The sequence below is a fragment of the Corythoichthys intestinalis genome, chromosome 7, assembly GCF_030265065.1.
Source record: "Corythoichthys intestinalis isolate RoL2023-P3 chromosome 7, ASM3026506v1, whole genome shotgun sequence".
In the NCBI taxonomy this organism is placed as follows: Eukaryota; Metazoa; Chordata; class Actinopteri; order Syngnathiformes; family Syngnathidae; genus Corythoichthys; species Corythoichthys intestinalis.
The window spans coordinates 14564332-14586137 of NC_080401.1; the positions used below are offsets into that span (position 1 = coordinate 14564332).

At 40.3% G+C, this 21806-nt stretch overlaps 1 protein-coding gene across 4 annotated transcripts in view; it reads left to right on the forward strand.

Moving 5' to 3' along the window:
- Positions 1–21806, forward strand: part of fbn2b (fibrillin 2b) — a 139099-nt gene that overhangs the window by 82921 nt on the left and 34372 nt on the right. For all 4 annotated transcript variants that reach the window (XM_057841188.1, XM_057841189.1, XM_057841192.1 and 1 more), the window contains 19 exons: positions 1338–1463; positions 11967–12119; positions 12250–12519; positions 13237–13380; positions 13570–13689; positions 13759–13884; positions 14074–14196; positions 15203–15478; positions 15557–15610; positions 15696–15821; positions 18075–18200; positions 18349–18468; positions 19994–20131; positions 20268–20318; positions 20406–20531; positions 20611–20835; positions 21033–21158; positions 21241–21369; positions 21472–21597. In XM_057841188.1, the coding sequence (XP_057697171.1) occupies positions 1338–1463; positions 11967–12119; positions 12250–12519; positions 13237–13380; positions 13570–13689; positions 13759–13884; positions 14074–14196; positions 15203–15478; positions 15557–15610; positions 15696–15821; positions 18075–18200; positions 18349–18468; positions 19994–20131; positions 20268–20318; positions 20406–20531; positions 20611–20835; positions 21033–21158; positions 21241–21369; positions 21472–21597 (2685 nt within the window). The remainder of the gene's footprint in view (positions 1–1337; positions 1464–11966; positions 12120–12249; positions 12520–13236; positions 13381–13569; positions 13690–13758; positions 13885–14073; positions 14197–15202; positions 15479–15556; positions 15611–15695; positions 15822–18074; positions 18201–18348; positions 18469–19993; positions 20132–20267; positions 20319–20405; positions 20532–20610; positions 20836–21032; positions 21159–21240; positions 21370–21471; positions 21598–21806) is intronic.

Genomic DNA, 21806 nt, shown 5'->3' on the forward strand with positions numbered 1-21806 from the left:
CCACTTACATATGCGTCAATGGAATCAGAGTGCATTGGCATCAATAGAAGCGACATACATGGCCGTCAATGGTATTAACATGCTTCGCCCTCACTGGCATCTGTGTACATGGGCATCAATGCAATGTGAATGCCAGTGAAAATGAATGGGAAATTTGGACGTCCATGGCTGTCAGTTGCATCGACTTAGGTATGCGTCAATGGAATCCAAGTACATTGGCATTAATAGAATCGACATACATGCCGGTCAATGGAATTAACGGGCATCAGCCTCATTGGCACCTGTGAACATGAGCGTCAATGCAAAGTAAATGGCATTGGAAATTAATAGGAAATTAGGACGTGCATGGCTGTCAATGGCATCCACTTACATATGCCTCAATGGAATCTGAGTACATTGGCATCAATAGAATCGACATACATAGCAGTCAATGGCATTAACCAAAGTAAATGCCATTGGAAATGAATGGAAAACATGGATGTACATAACCGTCAGTGGCATCCACTTACATATGCGTCAATTGAATCGGAGTACATTGGCATCAATAGAAGCGACATACATTGCCGTCAATGGCATTAACATGCTTCGCCCTCATTAGCATCTGTGTACAGGGGCATCAATGCAATGTGAATGCCATTGGAAATGAATGGGAAATTTGAACGTCCATGGCTGTCAATTGCATCGACTCACGTATGCGTCAATGGAATCCAAGTACATTGGCATTAATAGAATACACATACATGCCGGTCATTGGTATTAACAGGCATCATCCTCATTGGCACCTGTGAACATGGGCATCAATGCAAAGTAAATGGCATTGGAAATGAATGGGAAATTTGGACTCTAAAGGCTTTCATTGGCATCCCATTAGAAATGAATGGGAAAGTTTTTGGCCAAGTTTTTTCCAGATTATGTATACAACTTTTATGCCCCTCACTGTCCCGGGATTTTTTATGTCCCAATTATGTGATTCAGTCAAAATTTGTAAGACTAGATACATTTTGAATTTTTTATTTTTTTATTTTTTAAAAACCCGCATTTACGGGTGAAAGGAAAATTTTTCGGGGTCGTTGAAAAAATTCCCTGCGAAAATCCCGATCGTGTGGATATTTGATCGGTCAAACGGTTTGTTCTGCGCGGCGCGCCGAAGAAACGCCATTCATAAAAAAATAAAAATTAAAAAAAAGAATTTTACTATATGTATATAATACAAAAAATCCCCAAGTATACGACTTCTACTCCAGTGCAACATATGTTTTTCTATTTATTGTGCTTTTGTGGTTAGTGCGTTTTATAGTCCGAAAAATACAGTAATTGCCAATATGAATGTGTTTCAGACATTGATGAATGCAGCACCATCCCCGGTGTGTGCGATGGAGGCGAGTGCACCAACACAGCTGGCAGTTACGTCTGCACCTGCCCACGGGGTCACATCTCCAGCACAGATGGCTCCAGATGTGTGGGTGAGTGTCGCCAAATGTCCCGACAACATTCCGACACACTTCCCTTTCGTTCACTGTCTCGCGCATCTGAAAGGGTATGCGATGAGTCAGACTGGCCCCCAGACAAACACACTGTGTACTCTTTGGCCTCCATAGCCATAATTTACACATGGTGAAACAGCGATATACAGAATACCTCACTGGCATGCACCATGAAACATTACCAGGTGTTAATGTGTTCTTGAAGTCAATCACAGCAAACACAACCAGGTGTTAATTTATAAAATTATATCCTGGTTGGAAAATACTTCATGCGTTTCAGTACGTTGTGAAACTTTTTACAATAAAAGTTTTTTTTTCTAAGTGTGCCTGGCTACTTCTCGAGTCTTTTTGTATCTATAATGTGGTACAATCAGTAATATATTGATATAAGTTATTGGGGCTGCTTAATACAGCCTATATATACTCTCCGCCAAGGCCAAACTACTAAAAACTTTATCTAAAAAGGTAATTACAAATCATGATCAATTTCATGGTCATGATGGGCGACGCATAATGTTTCAATTTCACATAATACAATTCATAATTCATATAAAATTATAGATGAAGACACATGTGAAATACATGAGCCTAATGTCAAGCGGCCACGTTTAAACTTATTAAACAATATTTAAAGGGAAACATGTTGGAGTGGAATGGGGTTCAAAAGCAATTAATAAACCATTAGTTTTGGCTGGAGCCCAAGATAGAGGTAAATGATATGTAAATGTAAAAATTAATATACAAATGTAAAGCTTTCTAAGGAGGCTTTGGGCAAGGAGCTTTTTGCTACCAAAGCCGCATAACTATAGTTGGACAATAACTTTTGTCGTATGCCAGGTCTGAGGTCAGTCCCCTTGTGCTTGCACATCCATTTTGTTTTCTCTACACCAAACTTTGAAAATGAGATCTGAGCATTGGAGCATTTTCTTGCCCAAACAAGAACAGGCCTCAGTTCAACAGTCAGATATTAAGTACTTTCCTAAATTGGAAGCATAGGAGCAGGGGGAAACAAAGCCTTAGTTACGTCTACTTGAGTTTGGTCATAAGCTGCCGACTGAGTAACCCAGCCTTGATTTGAACTTGCGTCTTCTATTAAAGAAAATTAAATAAAAATAAAATGAATTAAAACAATTAAAGCTGGATAACTTGTCAAAGTATTGGTAAATGATGAGGAAAAACTATGCTCTGTTTTTTACGTTCTATTTTAACCGTTTTCTCTTCATCTGAAGTGCTTTCAACTCTAGTTTTCTTTTGTGTGTGTTTTTTTTTTTTTTTTAATTGAGCGTTTGCTCTTCTTCCGCTGTCTAAAGGGAAAGCGAGAGGGGGAAGAGAGCAAAGACAAATAAAACAGGTGCCAGACACAACCCCCTCACATCCTTCCTCAGACTTTGTCCCACTTTCAAGCTGGACCAGACAAGCTGTGGAAGAGACAGAAAAAGGAAGCCAGACCCGCCATCGTGTCTGATTGATATCATCTTGGAATATTCCAAGCCTACAATCTTAGGTCACACCTCCAACTAGGGCTGAGTTCAATGTCTGCCAGGATGAATATAAAACACGACATGAACTATTCTGCTTTACAGTTTTTCTCAATTTGTTAAGTACGTTTCTCAGTTCAGAATTGAAATTCTCCAAACTACTTGTTCAATCCTCACAACATGTCGCACAAGTAGCAAAACAACATGGATTACCTGCAAAAGCCATTTTTTGTGCAAAACATTTAGTCTATCGCTCAAAATTAAGTTTCTGTGTCAATGAACATGTCAGTGCTGTCAGAATGACAAGTCCTTGTTTCATTTTGCACAGACAAGACAGTCAAATGGCTTAGTCTTGCTTTCAATTGAACAGTTACTCTGGTGGAAGGCTGTGATGCTGAAGATGGTGTACGTAAGCTTTGATGAAAATTGCATGTTAGACCATTGTGTGGGAGATTACAATTTCTTGACAGATGATGTCACTGTGATACAGAAAGCAAAAGACAGCACTGAGTATCACAAAGAAAAAAAAAACACTCAAAATTAGAAATGTGAACGTAAGACAATCGATACAACTAAACTTTGAGTGCTACATTTTTTTCCCTCATTCTTTCTACACATCTTGACATTCCTCCCTGTTGGGCCACAAATTTTCATCCATGTCACAATGGATGTCCTCTCTTGCTATACAGCGTGGAAAGAATCTTCCTGAATGTTCTATCCAGCATTTGCAGGCGTCTGCTGTGTTGTCACTGCATGCTGCATTCATTGCATCCAGAAGAGTCATCTGCGTTTGAGGCTAGCGATCATACACTTGCCATCTCCGTGTGGAGAAAAATTATTCTATGGGATTAAGGAATAGGGAGTATGGTGGGAGGAACTCCATTACCAATCTGTTGTGGGTTGCGAACCATTCCCTGCTTTTGTTGGAGTGGCAGAAACTCACATTATCCCAAACTAGCACAAATTGTGGCAGGTTGATATACATTAATGGTAAATGGTGTTATACTTATATAGCGCTTTTCCACCTTTCAAGGCGCTCAAAGCGCTTCACACTATCTCGCCATCAAGTCAAATTAGTAACGAAAATGCTTAGAAATAAGCGCATACATGTTGACCTATTCTGACAACATGTTCATCCATTTTGCATGGATCGACTCATGCAATGAAGTAATGACTAACATTTTGGGTGGTGGAGACTATTCAATAGAGACCCATGATCATCCATTTTTACCATCATGACAGATGCAACTGATAATGTATGAAACAGCAGAGAATTGTACAAAATCATTTGCATTGATGTACGAAAACATCTGCAAATTGCTCAAAGAAATGAGAAACTGCCTTTTTGATGTGCACCAGTGATACAATTTTCTAAGGATTGAACAAGTAGTTTTCAGAATTTCAATTCTGATCTGAGAAACGTTCCAAAGCAATTGAAAAAGACTGTAATAGGGTTATTATTCACACCAAGCTAGAATACTGCCCCCCTAAATTGCGAATTAGCATGAAAGAGCCACACTTTAGGCCAGAATATTAAATGAGTCCAACTGTCACAATAAATCACTCCAATATTCAGTAATATGGATAGTTTAAAAAAAGACAGTAGCAACCTAAAACTTGGAGAAATGTTTTGAAAAGTTAGTCAGAATACCGTAAATTCCTTACTAAAGAGACCACTTGACAGGAAGCCGAAACGCACACATTTCAGAAGATATACAGTGCCTTGCAAAAGTATTCGGCCCCCTTGAATCTTGCAACCTTTCACCACATTTCAGGCTTCAAACATAAAGATATGAAATTTAATTTTTTTGTCAAGAATCAACAACAAGTGGGACACAATCGTGAAGTGGAACAACATTTATTGGATAATTTAAACTTTTTTAACAAATAAAAAACTGAAAAGTGGGGCGTGCAATATTATTCAGCCCCTTTACTTTCAGTGCAGCAAACTCACTCCAGAAGTTCAGTGAGGATCTCTGAATGATCCAATGTTGTCCTAAATGACCGATGATGATAAATAGAATCCACCTGTGTGTAATCAAGTCGCCGTATAAATGCACCTGCTCTGTGATAGTCTCAGGGTTCTGTTTAAAGTGCAGAGAGCATTATGAAAACCAAGGAACACACCAGGCAGGTCCGAGATACTGTTGTGGAGAAGTTTAAAGCCGGATTTGGATACAAAAAGATTTCCCAAGCTTTAAACATCTCAAGGAGCACTGTGCAAGCCATCATACTGAAATGGAAGGAGCATCAGTCCACTGCAAATCTACCAAGACCCGGCCGTCCTTCCAAACTTTCTTCTCAAACAAGGAGAAAACTGATCAGAGATGCAGCCAAGAGGCCCATGATCACTCTGGATGAACTGCAGAGATCTACAGCTGGGGTGGGAGAGTCTGTCCATAGGACAACAATCAGTCGTACACTGCACAAATCTGGCCTTTATGGAAGAGTGGCAAGAAGAAAGCCATTTCTCAAAGATATCCATAAAAAGTCTCGTTTAAAGTTTGCCACAAGCCACCTGGGAGACACACCAAACATGTGGAAGAAGGTGCTCTGGTCAGATGAAACCAAAATTGAACTTTTTGGCCACAATGCAAAACGATATGTTTGGCGTAAAAGCAACACAGCTCATCACCCTGAACACACCATCCCCACTGTCAAACATGGTGGTGGCAGCATCATGGTTTGGGCCTGCTTTTCTTCAGCAGGGACAGGGAAGATGGTTAAAATTGACGGGAAGATGGATGCAGCCAAATACAGGAACATTCTGGAAGAAAACCTGTTGGTATCTGCACAAGACCTGAGACTGGGACGGAGATTTATCTTCCAACAGGACAATGATCCAAAACATAAAGCCAAATCTACAATGGAATGGTTCAAAAATAAACGTATCCAGGTGTTAGAATGGCCAAGTCAAAGTCCAGACCTGAATCCAATCGAGAATCTGTGGAAAGAGCTGAAGACTGCTGTTCACAAACACTCTCCATCCAACCTCACTGAGCTCGAGCTGTTTTGCAAGGAAGAATGGGCAAGAATGTCAGTCTCTCGATGTGCAAAACTAATAGAAACATACCCCAAGCGACTTGCAGCTGTAATTGGAGCAAAAGGTGGAGCTACAAAGTATTAACGCAAGGGAGCCGAATAATATTGCACGCCCCACTTTTCAGTTTTTTATTTGTTAAAAAAGTTTAAATTATCCAATAAATTTTGTTCCACTTCACGATTGTGTCCCACTTGTTGTTGATTCTTGACAAAAAATTTAAATTTTATATCTTTATGTTTGAAGCCTGAAATGTGGCGAAAGGTTGCAAGGTTCAAGGGGGCCGAATACTTTTGCAAGGCACTGTATATGCAGTAAGCCACACCAGAAAATAAGCAGCATGCATAAGTGAATTTTAAGGGGGGCCAGGGGGGCCAGGCCACCCCTGGTGGCCGAAAAGTGTCATTGCATGAAATTGACTTTCCTTTATATATAAAAGTTCTAAAGCAATAAAACTGCCACAAAAATGAATGAACAAAAAAATATTTTTTTGTAATGGTCAAAATTATTTTTCCAACAGCTCATGTGACTCACACCTTAGACGGTCATTTGCCTTGCATATAATTTCCCCCCTAAAAATTTAGGGGAGGGCAATTTTATTTTTCAAATGATTTTTAATGTTTTTTTTTTTGGGGGGGGGGGGGGGGGGTCAACTTTTTTGGGGATTGAATGATTTAGACACAAATACCCTATCCATAAGTGGCCCAAACACAAAAGGATTGCTTCAATCAAAGAAAACTTTTTCAATGAAAAATTGAGTGTTAAAATGCAAATTTTTCAATCTCAAATATTTTTTCGCATTTAAAAACGTTTTCTATGATTGAAATTGTTTAATTTTTTGATTGAAGTGATTTTTCTTTTTGAAAATATATATTTGTTGAAGCAAATTATTTTTTTTGATTGAATGATAAAGACAAAAATGTCCCAGCCAAAATGTGGCCCAAACACAAATCAACATTACTTCAATCAAAAAATTTGCTTCAATCAAAAAAAAAAATCAATTAAAAAATAGGCTTTCACATGGATTTTTTTGAGTTTCAAATTCATTTTTGCATTCTAACACTTTTTTTTTGATTGAAGGGACTTTTTTTCGGATTGAAAATATATGTTTTTGATTGAAGCAACTTTTTTTTTACTGAAGCAGTTTTTTGGGGGGGATAAAATAATAATGTAGACACAAATCTACCTCCATCTGGCTCCGCCCAGGGGATACAATTTTTGACTGGAGTAACTACATTGGCACGACACCGGCGGGCGTACCGTATTCAATGGTTGACGATCTTGGCAAAAAGTATTGCCTAAGCAGCCTGTTTCAGAATTCCCCTCAAGAATGATGGGAAACAAAAAAACGCTAAATATATAAATAAATATTGTTGTAAGTTATTTTTATTGCTGACACTGCGTTTCGGGGTCATCAACATGTTGTGCCCCCCCCCCCCCCCCCCCCCCCCGCCCCAAAAGTCAAACTCCGCCCTATGGCAGCAGGTGTCACATTTTAATAAGGGATCATCAAAAGTATAGATGATTATAAAGAACAATTTGATTCATCAAAAAAAATCTCTTAAATAAAGACTTGTTCATGACTTCTACAGTACATGTAGTCCAAAATAATCAAAAAAGCCAATTTCGGAAGTATAGCTTCAGTCCTCATCAAATGTCTTGCATGGATGCCGTGATACAGGAGGCCAGTGGGGGCTGTTAGGAGGGCGTGTCAGTAATCAGAACCTAATGCCCTGTCACCCGGCGGAACCCAGAGGAAAAAGATACGTCCAGTCAGTTAGGCTCTATAAACACCTTTCTACAAATGAAAGCATATGCTGGTGTCGTGGCGAAAGACTAACACACAAACCGCCATCTGGTTCCAATTAAAAGCCTTCGTCATCTTCATCATCAAATCTCATCGAAACCCTCAGCTAGCTCGCTTAGTCCTGTGGGATGTTAACGGGTTTTGACTCACATTTCGAGTCTGTATACATTATGAAAAGAATGGGAATGCATATCTGTCTATAATGTACGTGTATCTGTGGATGGGTGGGGCTTCATGGTTCCCACATACTGCAGAGCTCCACTAATGTTCTGATCTAATTGGCAAGAATTGCTCCACATGGAGCTGATTAATTCCAGACTGCCGTCTCATTAGTGAGATAATCGACATGTGGGCCCCCTAACATGTACCACTCCCCCTCCGCCAGTCATGCTTAACTTTTAATTCTTCCATTTTGGTGTATAGACGGTCATACTTTGCAGTATAAATGTACTCTTCTGGGGAATCGAGTGATTTAAAGTAAATACCCACAATTGCCGTCTCGCTCTCTCTTCACTTACTCAAGCGCTTTGAATTCCTGCGCCATTGTTGGAATCCAAAATTGTTACTTCTTAATCGCCAAAATTTCAACAGACACGATTTGTTCCGTTGAGTCCAACCTTTCGAACTGTAACCAACAAGAGCCCTATCCATTTTTGGAAGCTCCTTAGTCTTTGTTAGTCGAGACCCAAGGGAACCTTTGCGCACTGCCAATAGGTTAATACATTTAAAAAAAAAAAAAAACTTCCTCCCTATCCAACAGGTAGGGTGCAGGTCATTTGTCTGCCTTAATGTTACTGTTGTCAGAGCAGTTATTACCTGGGACCTTTTTGTGTGTGTCAAACAGTGACATGGCTGAAAAAAACAACAACCAAAAAGTCCTTGTTTTATTAGCTGAGTGCCCTTCCCTTTCTAATTGAGGTGTGCAGTCTGTTGAATCTCTGAGCACCCCCGCTACCACTGTTGTTGTTTCTTACACTCCAGATGTACTCCTGCACACCTGTAATGATAAAGAGTGGCCTCATTAAGCAATTTGGTGTACTCTACAGACCTCTTGTATAACTTACCTGATAAACACTACTGTTGGAAAGTATTTGATACATTTAGTATTGACATAGTGTTTAAAATACGGTCAATAGAGTGCCTTGTTGTTGGTTTTGAATGTAAGCTCATCATACTGAGAACGGTGGAGGATCGAGGAAAAGTGGATTATTTTTATTAAAAAAAAAAAAAAAAGATAACCAACCACGAGAGACTTTAAGATGATGTATTTTTCAGCACAAATATTTGTTTACAGTTTGCATTGTTAATTGTTGGAATAAGAAAGATGCCAGAAAAATGTGCATCCATTTCCAGGCTATTGTAACGGGGGGGTGGGGGGGGTGGGGGGGGGGGGGTGGGGGGGGGGGTTTGTGTGACAGATGTATTACAGATAGAGATAGAGATAGAGGGATGCCAATCGATTGGGTCCGAGCACGTCATTTCCAAAGTATCGGAATCGGCAAAAAAATATCGGCCATGCCTTTTTTAATAAATAAATATATTTTATTTAAATCGTTTTCTAATTGTATTTAACGTTACAGATATAATATGTTACACTCATCCAGAGTCTTTAGTGTTTTTAGGCTTAAGGTAGGGTTATCAGAAATATCCCGATAACGGCAGCAATTAATTTATTAGAAAATGTGTCACGTTAAATATGTAACGCTATTATTATATGTGCTGCACTACCCTCTCATTCATTGTCGCGCTCAATCTGTAATGATGCTGTTTTAGCTATATAGAGAGATGATAAGCAGCGCTGAATTAGTAGAGTGAATTTTGGCAGCTTTTGAAGCCTTTCTTCAACTGGCTTAAACTTTGCAGTCCCTCTACCTATGGTTAGAAAGATCATGGCAAGGTTGCAAGTGATCTTTGTCTTGACACCTTAAATTATTTCCCAAAGCAGAGAAGACATATCCATTGGTAGCACGACACACAGTTATGGTTTTACTTCCCATCATGGTTCCACTTCCCATCATGCTTTGGGGCATGGCTGCAGTATCATTTACTGAAAGCTCAACAAATACACTAGATGGCAATATTTAGTCACAATAGACAAAGTCACAAGTCTTTCTATCCGTGGATCCCTCTCACAGAAAGAATGTTAATAATGTAAATGCCATCTTGAGGATTTATTGTCATAATAAACAAATACAGTTCTTATGTACTGTATTTGTACTGAGTACTGTACTGAGTTTTATTCATTTTTTTCTTAATGCATTGCCAAAATGTATATGATCGGGAAAAATTATCGGGAATGATTGGAATTGAATCGGGAGCAAAAAAAAGCAATCGGATCGGGAAATATCGGGATCGGCAGATACTCAAACTAAAATGACCGGATCGGGAGCAAAAAAACATGATCGGAACAACCCTAATTACGGATGTATTACAGTTTTTCTCAATTGCTTTGGTACGTTCTCACTACATCGCATCACTAGTGCACATAAAAAAAGCAGTTTCTCATTCATTTGAACAAGTTGTAGATGTTTTTATGCAACCATGCCAGTTATTTTGTACAATTATTTGCTGTTTCCTACATTATCAGTTGCGTCTGCCATGATGGTATAAATGGATGATCATGGGTCTCTACTGAATACTCTCACTACCCACAGCATTTAGTCATTACTTCATTGCATAAGTCTTTACACGCAAAATGCATGAACATGTTGTCAGAATATGTCAACATGTGTGTGCTTATTTCTAAGCATTTTCGTTACTCATTGTATGTAACTTATTTTAAGCTGCCAAAATTTGTGATAGTGTGGGACAGTGTGGGTTTCCACCACTCTAACATAATCGGGGAAAATTTGAAAATTTGTGGCCCAAGAGGGAGGAATGTCAAAATGTGTAGAAAAAATGGGGAAAACATCCCGACATGAAGCACTCAAAGATTAGTTGTGCCGATTGTCTTATGTTCAAATTTCTAATTTTGCTTTTTTATTTTTTTATTTTTTTTTTGTAAAAACAGTATAAGTGTAAACTGAATCTTGTCCAAACTCATGCAATCAATCTCCCACACACAAAGGTGCAGTTTGCAATTTTCATCAAAACTTACGTAAACCATCGTCAGCATTAAAGCGTTCCACCAGAGTAACTGTTCAATTGAAAACATGACTAAGCCATTTGACTGTCTTGTCTGTACACAATGAAACAAGGACTTGTCATTCTGACAGCACTGACATGTTCATTGACACAGAAATTTAATTTTGAGCGATAGTATTTTGCGTAAAATACTGGCTTTTGCAGGTAATCCATGTTGTTTTGCTACTGGTGAGACATGTTGTGAGGATTGAACAAGTAGTTTTGAGAATTTCAATTCTGATCTGAGAAACGTACCAAAGCAACTGAGAAAAACTGTAGTACATTTGTCCCAAAAGCCCAATTTCCTTAGTGGTGGAGACTGGCAGAGATATTTTTCCGTTTTTTTTAGGCATTCCTTTTCTGGTTCAGCCCTTTGAACTCTGCTTCGCAAAAAATGTATGCCCAGGAAAAAAATGTTTTGTTGAACATTGTTGTTGCAACTAAATTATTAATTAAATGCTGTCTTATTCTTATTTGATAATAATCTCTTCTGTTAGTATTGTAAAGGGCAATTTTTAATTGGGAAAAAAAAAAGACTACAGTGTAGTACTTATTTTCTGGATGGTGCCGCTTATCCTGACAAGGGTCATGGAGTTGCTGGAGCCTATCCGACCTAACTATCCAACTAACTATGAGTAGTTGGTGTGGCACACACTGAATTTGTTGCCAGCCAATCGCAGGACACAAGGAGACAAACAACCATTCACGCACGCACACATACACACACACACAAACCTAAGGGCAATTTGGAATGTTCACTCAGCATAGTATGCATGTTTTTGGGATGTGGGAGGAAACCAGGGTACCCAGAGAAACCCACGCAGGCACGAGGAGAACATGCAAACTCCACACAGGAAGGCCGCAGCCCAAGGAATACATCTAGGCAGTCAAAAATGAGCAACATAAATAAGAAATCAATTTTTATATTGGTGTTCCATGCGCACCCATCTGATGGTGCAGATTTATTTCATTATCACTTATATATATATATTAAACTATATGTTAAACCGTCTATATATCAAATCCTATTTCAGACCAGCGTGTGGGGACATGTTTCTCTGCACTGGCTAATGGTCGATGTGCTGCTGAGTTGACTGGCCAGTACACCAAGATGCAATGCTGCTGTGACACCGGCCGCTGTTGGGCCTTGGGACAGATTCCCGAGATGTGCCCTGTGAGGGGGTCTGGTAAGTGTGAACGTACATATTACTATTCCGCTCTCATATTTTATAATAACGCTACTTTTAGTTATAACTTAAAGTGGAAATCACACAGATGATTGACAATATTTTCCTCCTGCCGTCTTTTGTCTCCCAGATGAGTTCCGTCGTCTATGTATTGTGGGCGTTCCTCAGGGACACGGCCTCCCTAACGGCTATCCCAATGGATACTTCCCAAACAACAACGGACACAGATATCCCAGTGTTCCCAATGGGAATGGGGGCAATGGCGGAGGTTCTTTTGGAGGCAACGGCGGAGGCTTTGGCGGCAATGGTGGAAGTTTTGGTGGAAACGGTGGCAGCTTTGGGGGCAATGGAGGAAGCTTTGGAGGGAATGGAGGGGGACTTATGACCCATCATCAAATAGGTATGTTGGACTGCTTACGAGGTGATTGTGAAAGGGATATTGTGCTGACTATTTAATAAAAAGGAAAAAGTTTGATACATGTATAGGGTTATTTAATGTGCTTTTCTGATAACATAAGCAATAGGTTCGGAATGGTTGGCGGTAACACATTCCATAACAATTCAACACATTGAAATAATATGAAAACTGAAAGATGATGATTTACCTATGGTCTGCACATCGCTAACTAAAGGAATTTATTTTGGTCATTTCTACTGAGTGTCTTTGTTCTTGTCTCCCCTCTCCTATAGCTAAAAATATTACGTAACAGCCGAGTTGCTTTGTTATTGTGACACAACTTCAGAGTATTATAGCAACTACTAATTAAAGTGTACCTCCGATAAAATAAAATGTTTTGAGGATTACAAAGACTACATTTCAACAAAACAATAAGAAAAATATTATTTAAAAATATTGCATATTGTGTAGTTAATACTGTATATGACAAGAGAAAAAAAATATGCAACAGCAGTTGGTTTTTGGATCTTACTTCTTGTCATAGTTTATACAACAAACTAATCTTTCTGTATCACCTGCCTTGGTTATTTGAAACATCATCAGGTGAAAGGAAAAAAAAAAGTACATTCTGAAATAACCGACAAAACTCTCAGCTCTTGATGATGAATAATTATTATTGCCTATTTTTTATTTGTCTTATACTGTAACGCGTCTTTTCAGGAACCGTTACTGTGAACGACACCATTGACATCTGCAGGCACTTCACCAATCTGTGTCTGAATGGACGCTGTATTCCCACACCCACCAGCTATCGCTGTGAGTGCAACATGGGCTACAAGCAGGATGTCCGTGGGGAATGTATAGGTAAGTCACCTGCCTGCACGCCATCAGTTATCCCCAAGCCCAAGCCCTCCATGCCTAGTATTCGCACCACGGTGTTGCACTGCCACCTTCTGTCAGTTACTGTAACTGATGAAACATTACATTGCTTATAGCGCTTTATGCAGCATCAATTTGAAACAATTGGAAATCAGTTCTTCACTTTCATTTTAGATGTGGATGAATGTGTGAGTAATCCATGCATCAATGGCGACTGTGTAAACACACCGGGGTCATATCATTGCAAGTGTCATGAGGGCTACCAGGGAACCCCCACCAAGCAGGCTTGTATTGGTATGTCAAAAATAAAATCAATTTAACTCTTAACTCAACCTCAAATGCATGTTGATTTCTTCTGTGTAGACATTGATGAATGTATTGTCAATGGGGTCAAGTGTCGCAATGGCCGCTGTGTCAACACTGAGGGAAGCTTTCAGTGTATCTGCAATGCAGGATTTGAACTCACACCTGATGGAAAGAACTGCATTGGTAAGAGACAGACTGCTTATTTTAACTCATTCAACTACTGTGAACATCACAGTGAGACTTCAGTAGACCATTATTGTGTTGAAGAATAGGTTCGAATTTGGATGGATTAGCATGTGGATATTTCTAGCCTATGTTTTAAGTCTGCAGTATGTATGTCATAATTCAATTTGGGGTGTCCTCTCCCTGCAGATCACGATGAATGTGCCACAACCAACATGTGTCTGAATGGCATGTGCATCAATGAAGACGGCAGCTTCAAATGTATATGCAAGCCCGGCTTTGCCCTGGCATCAAATGGACGGTATTGCACTGGTATGTTTCGTTCATAAAGTCGAAATTTAAGCTTAAAAGGATGGGATTTATATTTATGTTTATATATTTAGTCTAGAATAAAAAACATGCTTTATTTATAAATACTAGGTACATAATCTAGGAATAAAATAGAGGAAATTTACATGTAACAGAATGTAACTCGATTATGAAAAAAATTAAAGATAAAAAAAAAGTCAAATGAAACATCATAATTTTTGGACTAACAGCCACTACTTTTCCCTTATTTTGAATCACGCTGCTTATAGTCCAGTGCGGTTTATTAGTTGAGTGATTTGGGTTAATAGGTAACACTTTGACAGCGGCGTCATAAAAGTGTAATAAGACCGTCATAATTGTGACACGGCACTGTAATGGGCATTAATGAATGCTTATGACAGATGTCATAAAGGTCCTACGGCAAATTTTGTCACTAACTCCATTTATGTCCTGTTCGGATCTTTTACATCCATTCAAAAATGAGATAATTTGCCAGATGACACTAAATGACATCTGTCATAAGCATTCATTAATGCTCATGACAGCGTCGCGTCATTGACGCCGTTGTCAAATAAAGTGTTACCGGTTGATACTTTTAGTGTAGATATCCCATAATACAATGAGGAGAGCAGTGGTTTATAATCCAGAAATTACGGTCAAATTTAGTGGGTGGTCGTTTATAGTCAGATGCGCCTTATAGTCCGAAAATTATGGTAGATCACACCCATTCGAGATAATAGTTATTAAATGTAACTCATATTGTTATACAGTGGAAACAAATGGTATTTTAAAAAAAATAGGTTGTGTAGATTATCAGTACAGATTGCAACAGATGGGTTATGCAACTTGAAAATGCCTTGCTCTGACCAACCAAACAAAAGACGAAAGAACTGCTGGTATCATTTTGCAACAAATGCGGGATTTAGATTTAACAAAACAATTCCATGAATAGTCAAGTGGCCAATTAGAGATATGGATCCTTAAAGTTGCGATTCCCTCTGTCCAATAGACATCGATGAGTGTCTGACACCTGGAATTTGCATGAATGGCCGCTGCATCAACTCGGAGGGCTCTTTCCGCTGTGAGTGCCCGCCGGGCCTGGCTATTGATGTGGATGGGAGAGTGTGCGTGGACACCCATATGAGGACCACTTGTTACGGTGCCATAAAGATGGGCACGTGCTCACGGCCCTTCCCGGGAGCGGTGACTAAATCGGAGTGCTGTTGTGCCAATCCTGAACATGGATTTGGAGAACCCTGCAACCCCTGTCCTTCTCGAAACTCAGGTAATATTGCAGAAAATATATTTTTTTAAGTTTCTTCATTGTTGAAGCAATGTGTCAATTCAAATTGTGCTATTACAGCTGAGTTCCAGGCTGTGTGCAGTAGTGGTATCGGCATCACAGCTGATGGCAGAGGTAAGTGTGATGGTCATTAATGTTACTTAGAACGGCTTTGCTTCTTCAGAAACTGCAAAAACAATTTTTATCAACTTGTTCCCAGACATCAATGAGTGCGCCCTGGATCCAGACATCTGTCAGAACGGCATTTGTGAGAATCTGCGAGGAAGTTATCGCTGCATATGTAATATCGGTTACGAGTCAGACACTAGTGGCAAAATTTGTGCTGGTGAGTATGCAAACTTTCAAATTGGATTATATATATACAGTATATTGTTATACTATCAACATCTTTATTTCATATGGGATTTGCAGTAGTTTATAATACATCACATATAAAATTTTATAGGGATTTGAGTGATGGAGGTAGGAAAAAAGGAAGCAAGCTGTTTCAGATAGCGAAAGGTATTTAGTTATAGGAAACATTACTAGCTAAAATAATATTCAATTTTTGCTCACCTTGTCAGACAATTGATAATTTCACATTTTTTATAATTGCTGTTTAGTTTGCAGTGGTGTGCAACAGCATTGCCTCATACTGACAAATGAAACTGCTCCTGAAACTAAACAAGGAAAGCACAATTAAAAGCACCAGGCAGAATAAACTTTCTTAAACACAGTAATAAATTATCCTGCGTATACTGGAAAACATAGGAAGAAACAAAATATTTTGGAGCATGCTAAATGTTTGTATTGCGTTCATTTCTTCTACACTTATATATTAGTATTTTTTTTTCTTTTATCCCAGACAGTTGTTTTAGGTTGTTTTGATTATCTGACATTTTCAGCGACTACTTCCGCCTTCATCAGAGTGTCACTGGTGTTGATGTGACGCGTCTTTATCAGCTGATGGATGAAGGCGTGTCTCACCTGTCAGATTTGACAGGCGAGTCATGCCCTCTGCTGACCATTCACTCTTCCAGGATGCTGGTCCTGGTAGTAGAGAGCATGTAAGCCCCCTAGTCCCTGTTGAGGTCCTCAGGCCCTGCTTGCGGATTTCAATGGCCTCCCTGATCCAGCGCTGATATTTGTTTTCTTCGGTGCAGATGACTCTGGCCTTTCCCAGTCCATAATGTGGTTTTCCCTTTTGCAGTGGTCGGTGATGGCTGACTTGCGATGTTCCTGTTGTGCTTGTTCTTTTATTGCCCTTGTTTGTCTTATTGCTGTCTCCATCTCACACTCCTTCTTGTGTTCTGTTTTTCTTGTAATAAAGCACCTCCCTGTCTCCCTGATGTATGATTTATTGCATGATTTGCATGGAATTTCATATATGAAACTGTGAATTTCATACCCTAATTTTCGGACTATAAGCCGCTACTTTTTTCCTTCATTTTGAATCCTGCGGCTTATAGTCCAGTGCGGCTTATTTGTTGATATATTTGGGTTACTAGGCAACACATGCCTCCGAGCATGCATTACAGCGTTACAGATGTAAATTACAATCAAAAGTCATGTTCTGTGCTAATTATTTATTCAGTTACTGTTCCAGTTGTTTCATTAATTGCTTGTTATGGTATTTGGTAACACCTAATTTGACAGCGGAGTCATAAGACTGTCATGAGACGGTCATATTTATGACATGACACGATGAATGCGTTCCGCTCCCACCTCTGACTAGGCTGGGACGCGAACCCGCGCGCCGCGATAATTCTAGTCGGCAGGCAAGTTCGGTAACCACTGCGCCAATAAGCTCGAGCCAACGGCGCAGCCGTTAGCGACCTTACATGAATGAATCGGCGTGGAGGTTTCCACGTGCTACAACGGATACACTTTCTGTGTACCCGTTACACTCTCCCCCCGAAACCTTCGCTGCCGATCCCGGACAAGCTCCCATTTATAACCCGAGTCTGTTCTGTGCCGCCACGCGTTCCGCTCCCACCTCTGACTAGGCTGGGACACGAACCCGCGCACCGCGACAATTCTAGTCAGCAGGTAAGTTCGGTAACCACTGCGCCAATAAGCTCGAGCCAACGGCGCAGCCGTTAGCGACCTTACATGAAGGAATCGGCGGGGAGGTTTCCACGTGCTACAACGGATACACTTTCTGTGTACCCGTTACAGCTTCTTGAAGCAATGAATGGTGGTTGATTTGGTCTTATGACAGTCGTATGATGCCGCTGTCTAATGAAGTGTTACCGGTTAATATCTTCGGTGTAAATATCCCATAATAAAGTGAGGACAGCTGCGGCTTATAGTCCGATGCGGTTTATCTATGAACAAATGCCGTTTTTGTGTCACATTTGGTGGGTGGCGGCTTGTAGTCAGGTGCGCCTTATATTGCGAAAATTATGGTATATGAAACTGTGAGACTCTGATGAAGCCGGAAGTAGTCACGGCAGTAGTGCCGAAACATGTCAGGTAATTAAAACAACCTAAAACAATTTTCTGGGATAAAAGAAAAATTCAACTAAGCATGCTAAATGATTTGTTTGTACAGTACAACTAACAAAAATTGCACTTTAATGTTCAAACTCTTTTTCAGACATCAATGAGTGTCTGGTCAATCGCCAACTCTGTGACAATGGCTTGTGCAGAAACACTCCTGGCTCATACACATGTTCCTGCCCAAAAGGTTTTGTCTTCAAGCCAGAATCAGAGACATGTGAAGGTGAACACATACACAAACAGACACACAGCCGCACATATTCTGAAAAACCATCTGTTTTTGATGGTCAAAGTGAGGTGACCTACTTTCCCCAGTCAATATGTCGATCCACTTCCCTGACCTCAGGTGTGCGTATGTGTTTGTGTTCCAGACATCAATGAATGTGAATCCAGTCCATGCGTCAATGGGGTCTGCCGCAATGTGATCGGGTCCTTCAACTGTGAGTGTACCCATGGGAGCAAGTTGGACTCTACCAACACCATCTGCGTGGGTAAGACGTCCGATCCCCATTTTGTTGACTTTTGCAGTTTGGGAACATAACTGCACATTTTTGGCCCTAGAACATTTTCATTCATCTGAGTAACCATTGATTAGTCCTATATGGTACATTAGTGTCAGCTTTTTCAGAAACTCCCACTATACTAGTACAACCAGGAGTCTGTAAGGTGATTTATTAGTACTGTATTTGCTTGCGTTGTGTTAGTGCAGCTGCACACTGTGTTACATTATGCAGTCAGCCAACGCTTAAAGTTGGCATGTTGCACATTCTCTGCTATTAATAGTTTTTGCTTGTTTGGAATATTGTTACTTTTGGAAAATTGCTTGCTGTTGCTGGAAGTCAAAGGTGTAATTAGTCATCGAAAAAGTAGTAAGATTTGCATGACCTGACACTGTCAGAGCTATAAATGCTTCTGGCTTTGGTTAATATCTGCTTTTAATTTGTAAGCTCATCATTCACTCTGAGAGATGAAGTGGGAAGTAAATTATGGTTTGCTGTTTGGGTGGTCTTATAAGTTTGGAGGAAAAGTAGAACTAATTCACAGCTTTCTCTGTGTAGTAGTGATGTAATCAAGAAAGTATTTATCTATCCTTCTAGCAGTCAGTCGATGGGTCAATTGTAGCAATGTCCCGGTCGCATATTTTTGCATCCGAGTCCGATTCTCCTGATTTTGAGAATCTGTCCATTTACTGAGTCCTGATCCGATACTGAAAAAAAGGTGGGGTTTTTTGCCAAACATGTTACTGTCCCACCGTGCCGCCTTAATAATGTGAATTTTTTTTAAAACAAGAATTACTCAGAAAAATGCTTGCCTATATTAATTGCTTCAATGAGTGAGTCCCCTCAAATCCACTCACGCTTTGACGCTCACGCTGCTGAGAACAGCCTCTCACTTACATAATGAGTTGCCTCAGCACTCATATGCAACTTAAATGATGATTGACACATGTGTGCCTTTGATCATAACGCTACCAAGCTTCTCTGGCAAGATCAAAGCTACAAACCTGTAAACCATCAATAACTTTAAGTCCCAAACCTAAACTGGACAGTTTGGCCAAATTGCAGTGCTTAGTAGGAGGGAGGGTGAGAGCCTGTGGCGCTGTTCAAGCATGAAGCAGATTTTTGTTTTTTGTTTTTAATTAAAAACCCGATCATTTTCAGCAGATTCCGATCCTCTGAAAAAATGGCGCGAAAGCTCGATTTCTGATCACGTGATCAGATCGGGACATCTCTAGTCGATTGTTCTGTTCAAGTACTGTACAAATAGTTTGTCCTCATACATTATACCACAATTGCTTAGAGATCTTGTCTCTTAACCAAAATCCTAAAGAAAAACCACACATTTTATCTGTATAATTCCTTATACACTTACTGCCATGAGCAGTATAATCATTTGGTATTGTGCTTAAAAAATGTTAGTTATGAGAATTAATGCATGCCTGAAACAAGTCAACAAAGTTTTGTAGAAATTAGGGGTAGCTACAATTCATTCTTTGTTTTCTCATTAACTCCGCAGATAGTATGAAGAGCACTTGTTGGCTGACCATACAGGACAACCGTTGTGAGGTGAACATCAATGGAGCCACGCTGAAGTCTGAGTGCTGTTCTACATTAGGAGCAGCCTGGGGAAGCCCCTGTGAACGCTGCGAGATTGGTCAGTATACCTGTTTGTAGCAGGAAACCAGTGGTTAATCAACCTACTCAGTGGTTAGAGGACTAAAGCTGCATTGTGAAACAAAATATCCTAAGGATTTTTTTTTTTTCTTTTCCTGTAACTGCCTTTTTCTTAGACACCGCCTGTTCACGAGGATTTGCACGCATGAAGGGCCTTGTCTGTGAAGGTAAGACCAAATCATTCGATAAAAAGATGAGCAATTGATCGTCTTGCACTGAAATTGACTCGATAAAATCGATTTTACTCCCTATAGACATTAATGAGTGTGAGGTGTTCCCTGGAGTGTGTACAAATGGCCGTTGTGTGAACACCCAGGGATCATTCCGTTGCGAGTGTGCAGAGGGTCTGACTTTGGACGGCACTGGGCGCACGTGTGTTGGTGAGAAGATGAGCTTGTAGTCAGTCGCGGCACTATAGAAAAAAGCCTATGGTAACGACTGCATTTTTTATTTTGTAAGACATGCGCAGCGAGCAGTGCTACATGAAATGGCACGAAGACGAGTGTGGTGAGCCTCTGCCTGGACGCTACCGAGTGGACATGTGTTGCTGCTCTGTTGGCGCTGCATGGGGTGTGGACTGTGAAGAGTGTCCCAAACCCAGCTCGCCTGAGTACAGAACCATCTGTCCAAGAGGACCTGGTTTTGCTAACAGGGACATCCTGACTGGCAGGCCCTTCTACAAAGGTAAATTTTGAACCACTGTCAGCCATATTCACAATTGGTTTCTGTAGTTTCTGGACAGCATTACAGATCTGAAAGGCCTGTTTTTTTTATGCCTTGAGACCCAGTAAAAGCCACAAATCGATGATAATTGTGGTAGTTCTACTCCCATGAGCATACGATTGCTTATGAAATGCTATATCTTTGTATGTTTTCCACAGACGTTAATGAGTGTAAGGTCTTCAATGGTCTGTGTACTCATGGAACTTGCCGGAACACAATTGGAAGTTTCAAGTGTCGCTGCAACAGCGGCTTTGCTCTGACTGCTGAGGAAAGAAATTGCACAGGTAAAAGCTGACCAAAGAAAAATCCTGTATTGGAACAAAACAAGTTATTTGGCTTCATTTTAATCCTTTATTTGTACATTAGACATTGATGAGTGTCGGATCTCCCCGGACTTGTGTGGTCATGGTGCATGTGTCAACACTCCTGGCAGCTTTGAGTGTGAATGCTTTGAAGGCTATGAGAGCGGCTTCATGATGATGAAGAACTGCATGGGTAAGTCATTCAATCTATCGCCTCCTTTGAATTTTGAATCTGATGTCTCGGTTTTCATTTACCTTCCTTGCGCTTGTCTCTTGTCTACCTGATGGCTGGCAGACATTGACGAATGTGAGCGAAACCCCCTGTTGTGTCGCGGAGGAACCTGCCTCAACACGGAAGGCAGTTACGAGTGTGACTGTCCCCCTGGACACTCGCTCAGCGCTGATGGATCCGCTTGTGAAGGTGGGTCTCAAATAATAGACTTGGGCTATGTACAGCGATGCTAAGTTGTTGCCACGAGAAAAGAACATTACTTTAGGACAGAGGTCACGAAGTATGATGCTCTCAGTGCATTCGCTTTTGTTGCCTCATTTGCTAGCTTTTTGCCACATATTATGCAGTTGGACTTGTTTGCAAGCTCCTCATCTGGCTCAGCATGTGGCCTTTTCCCT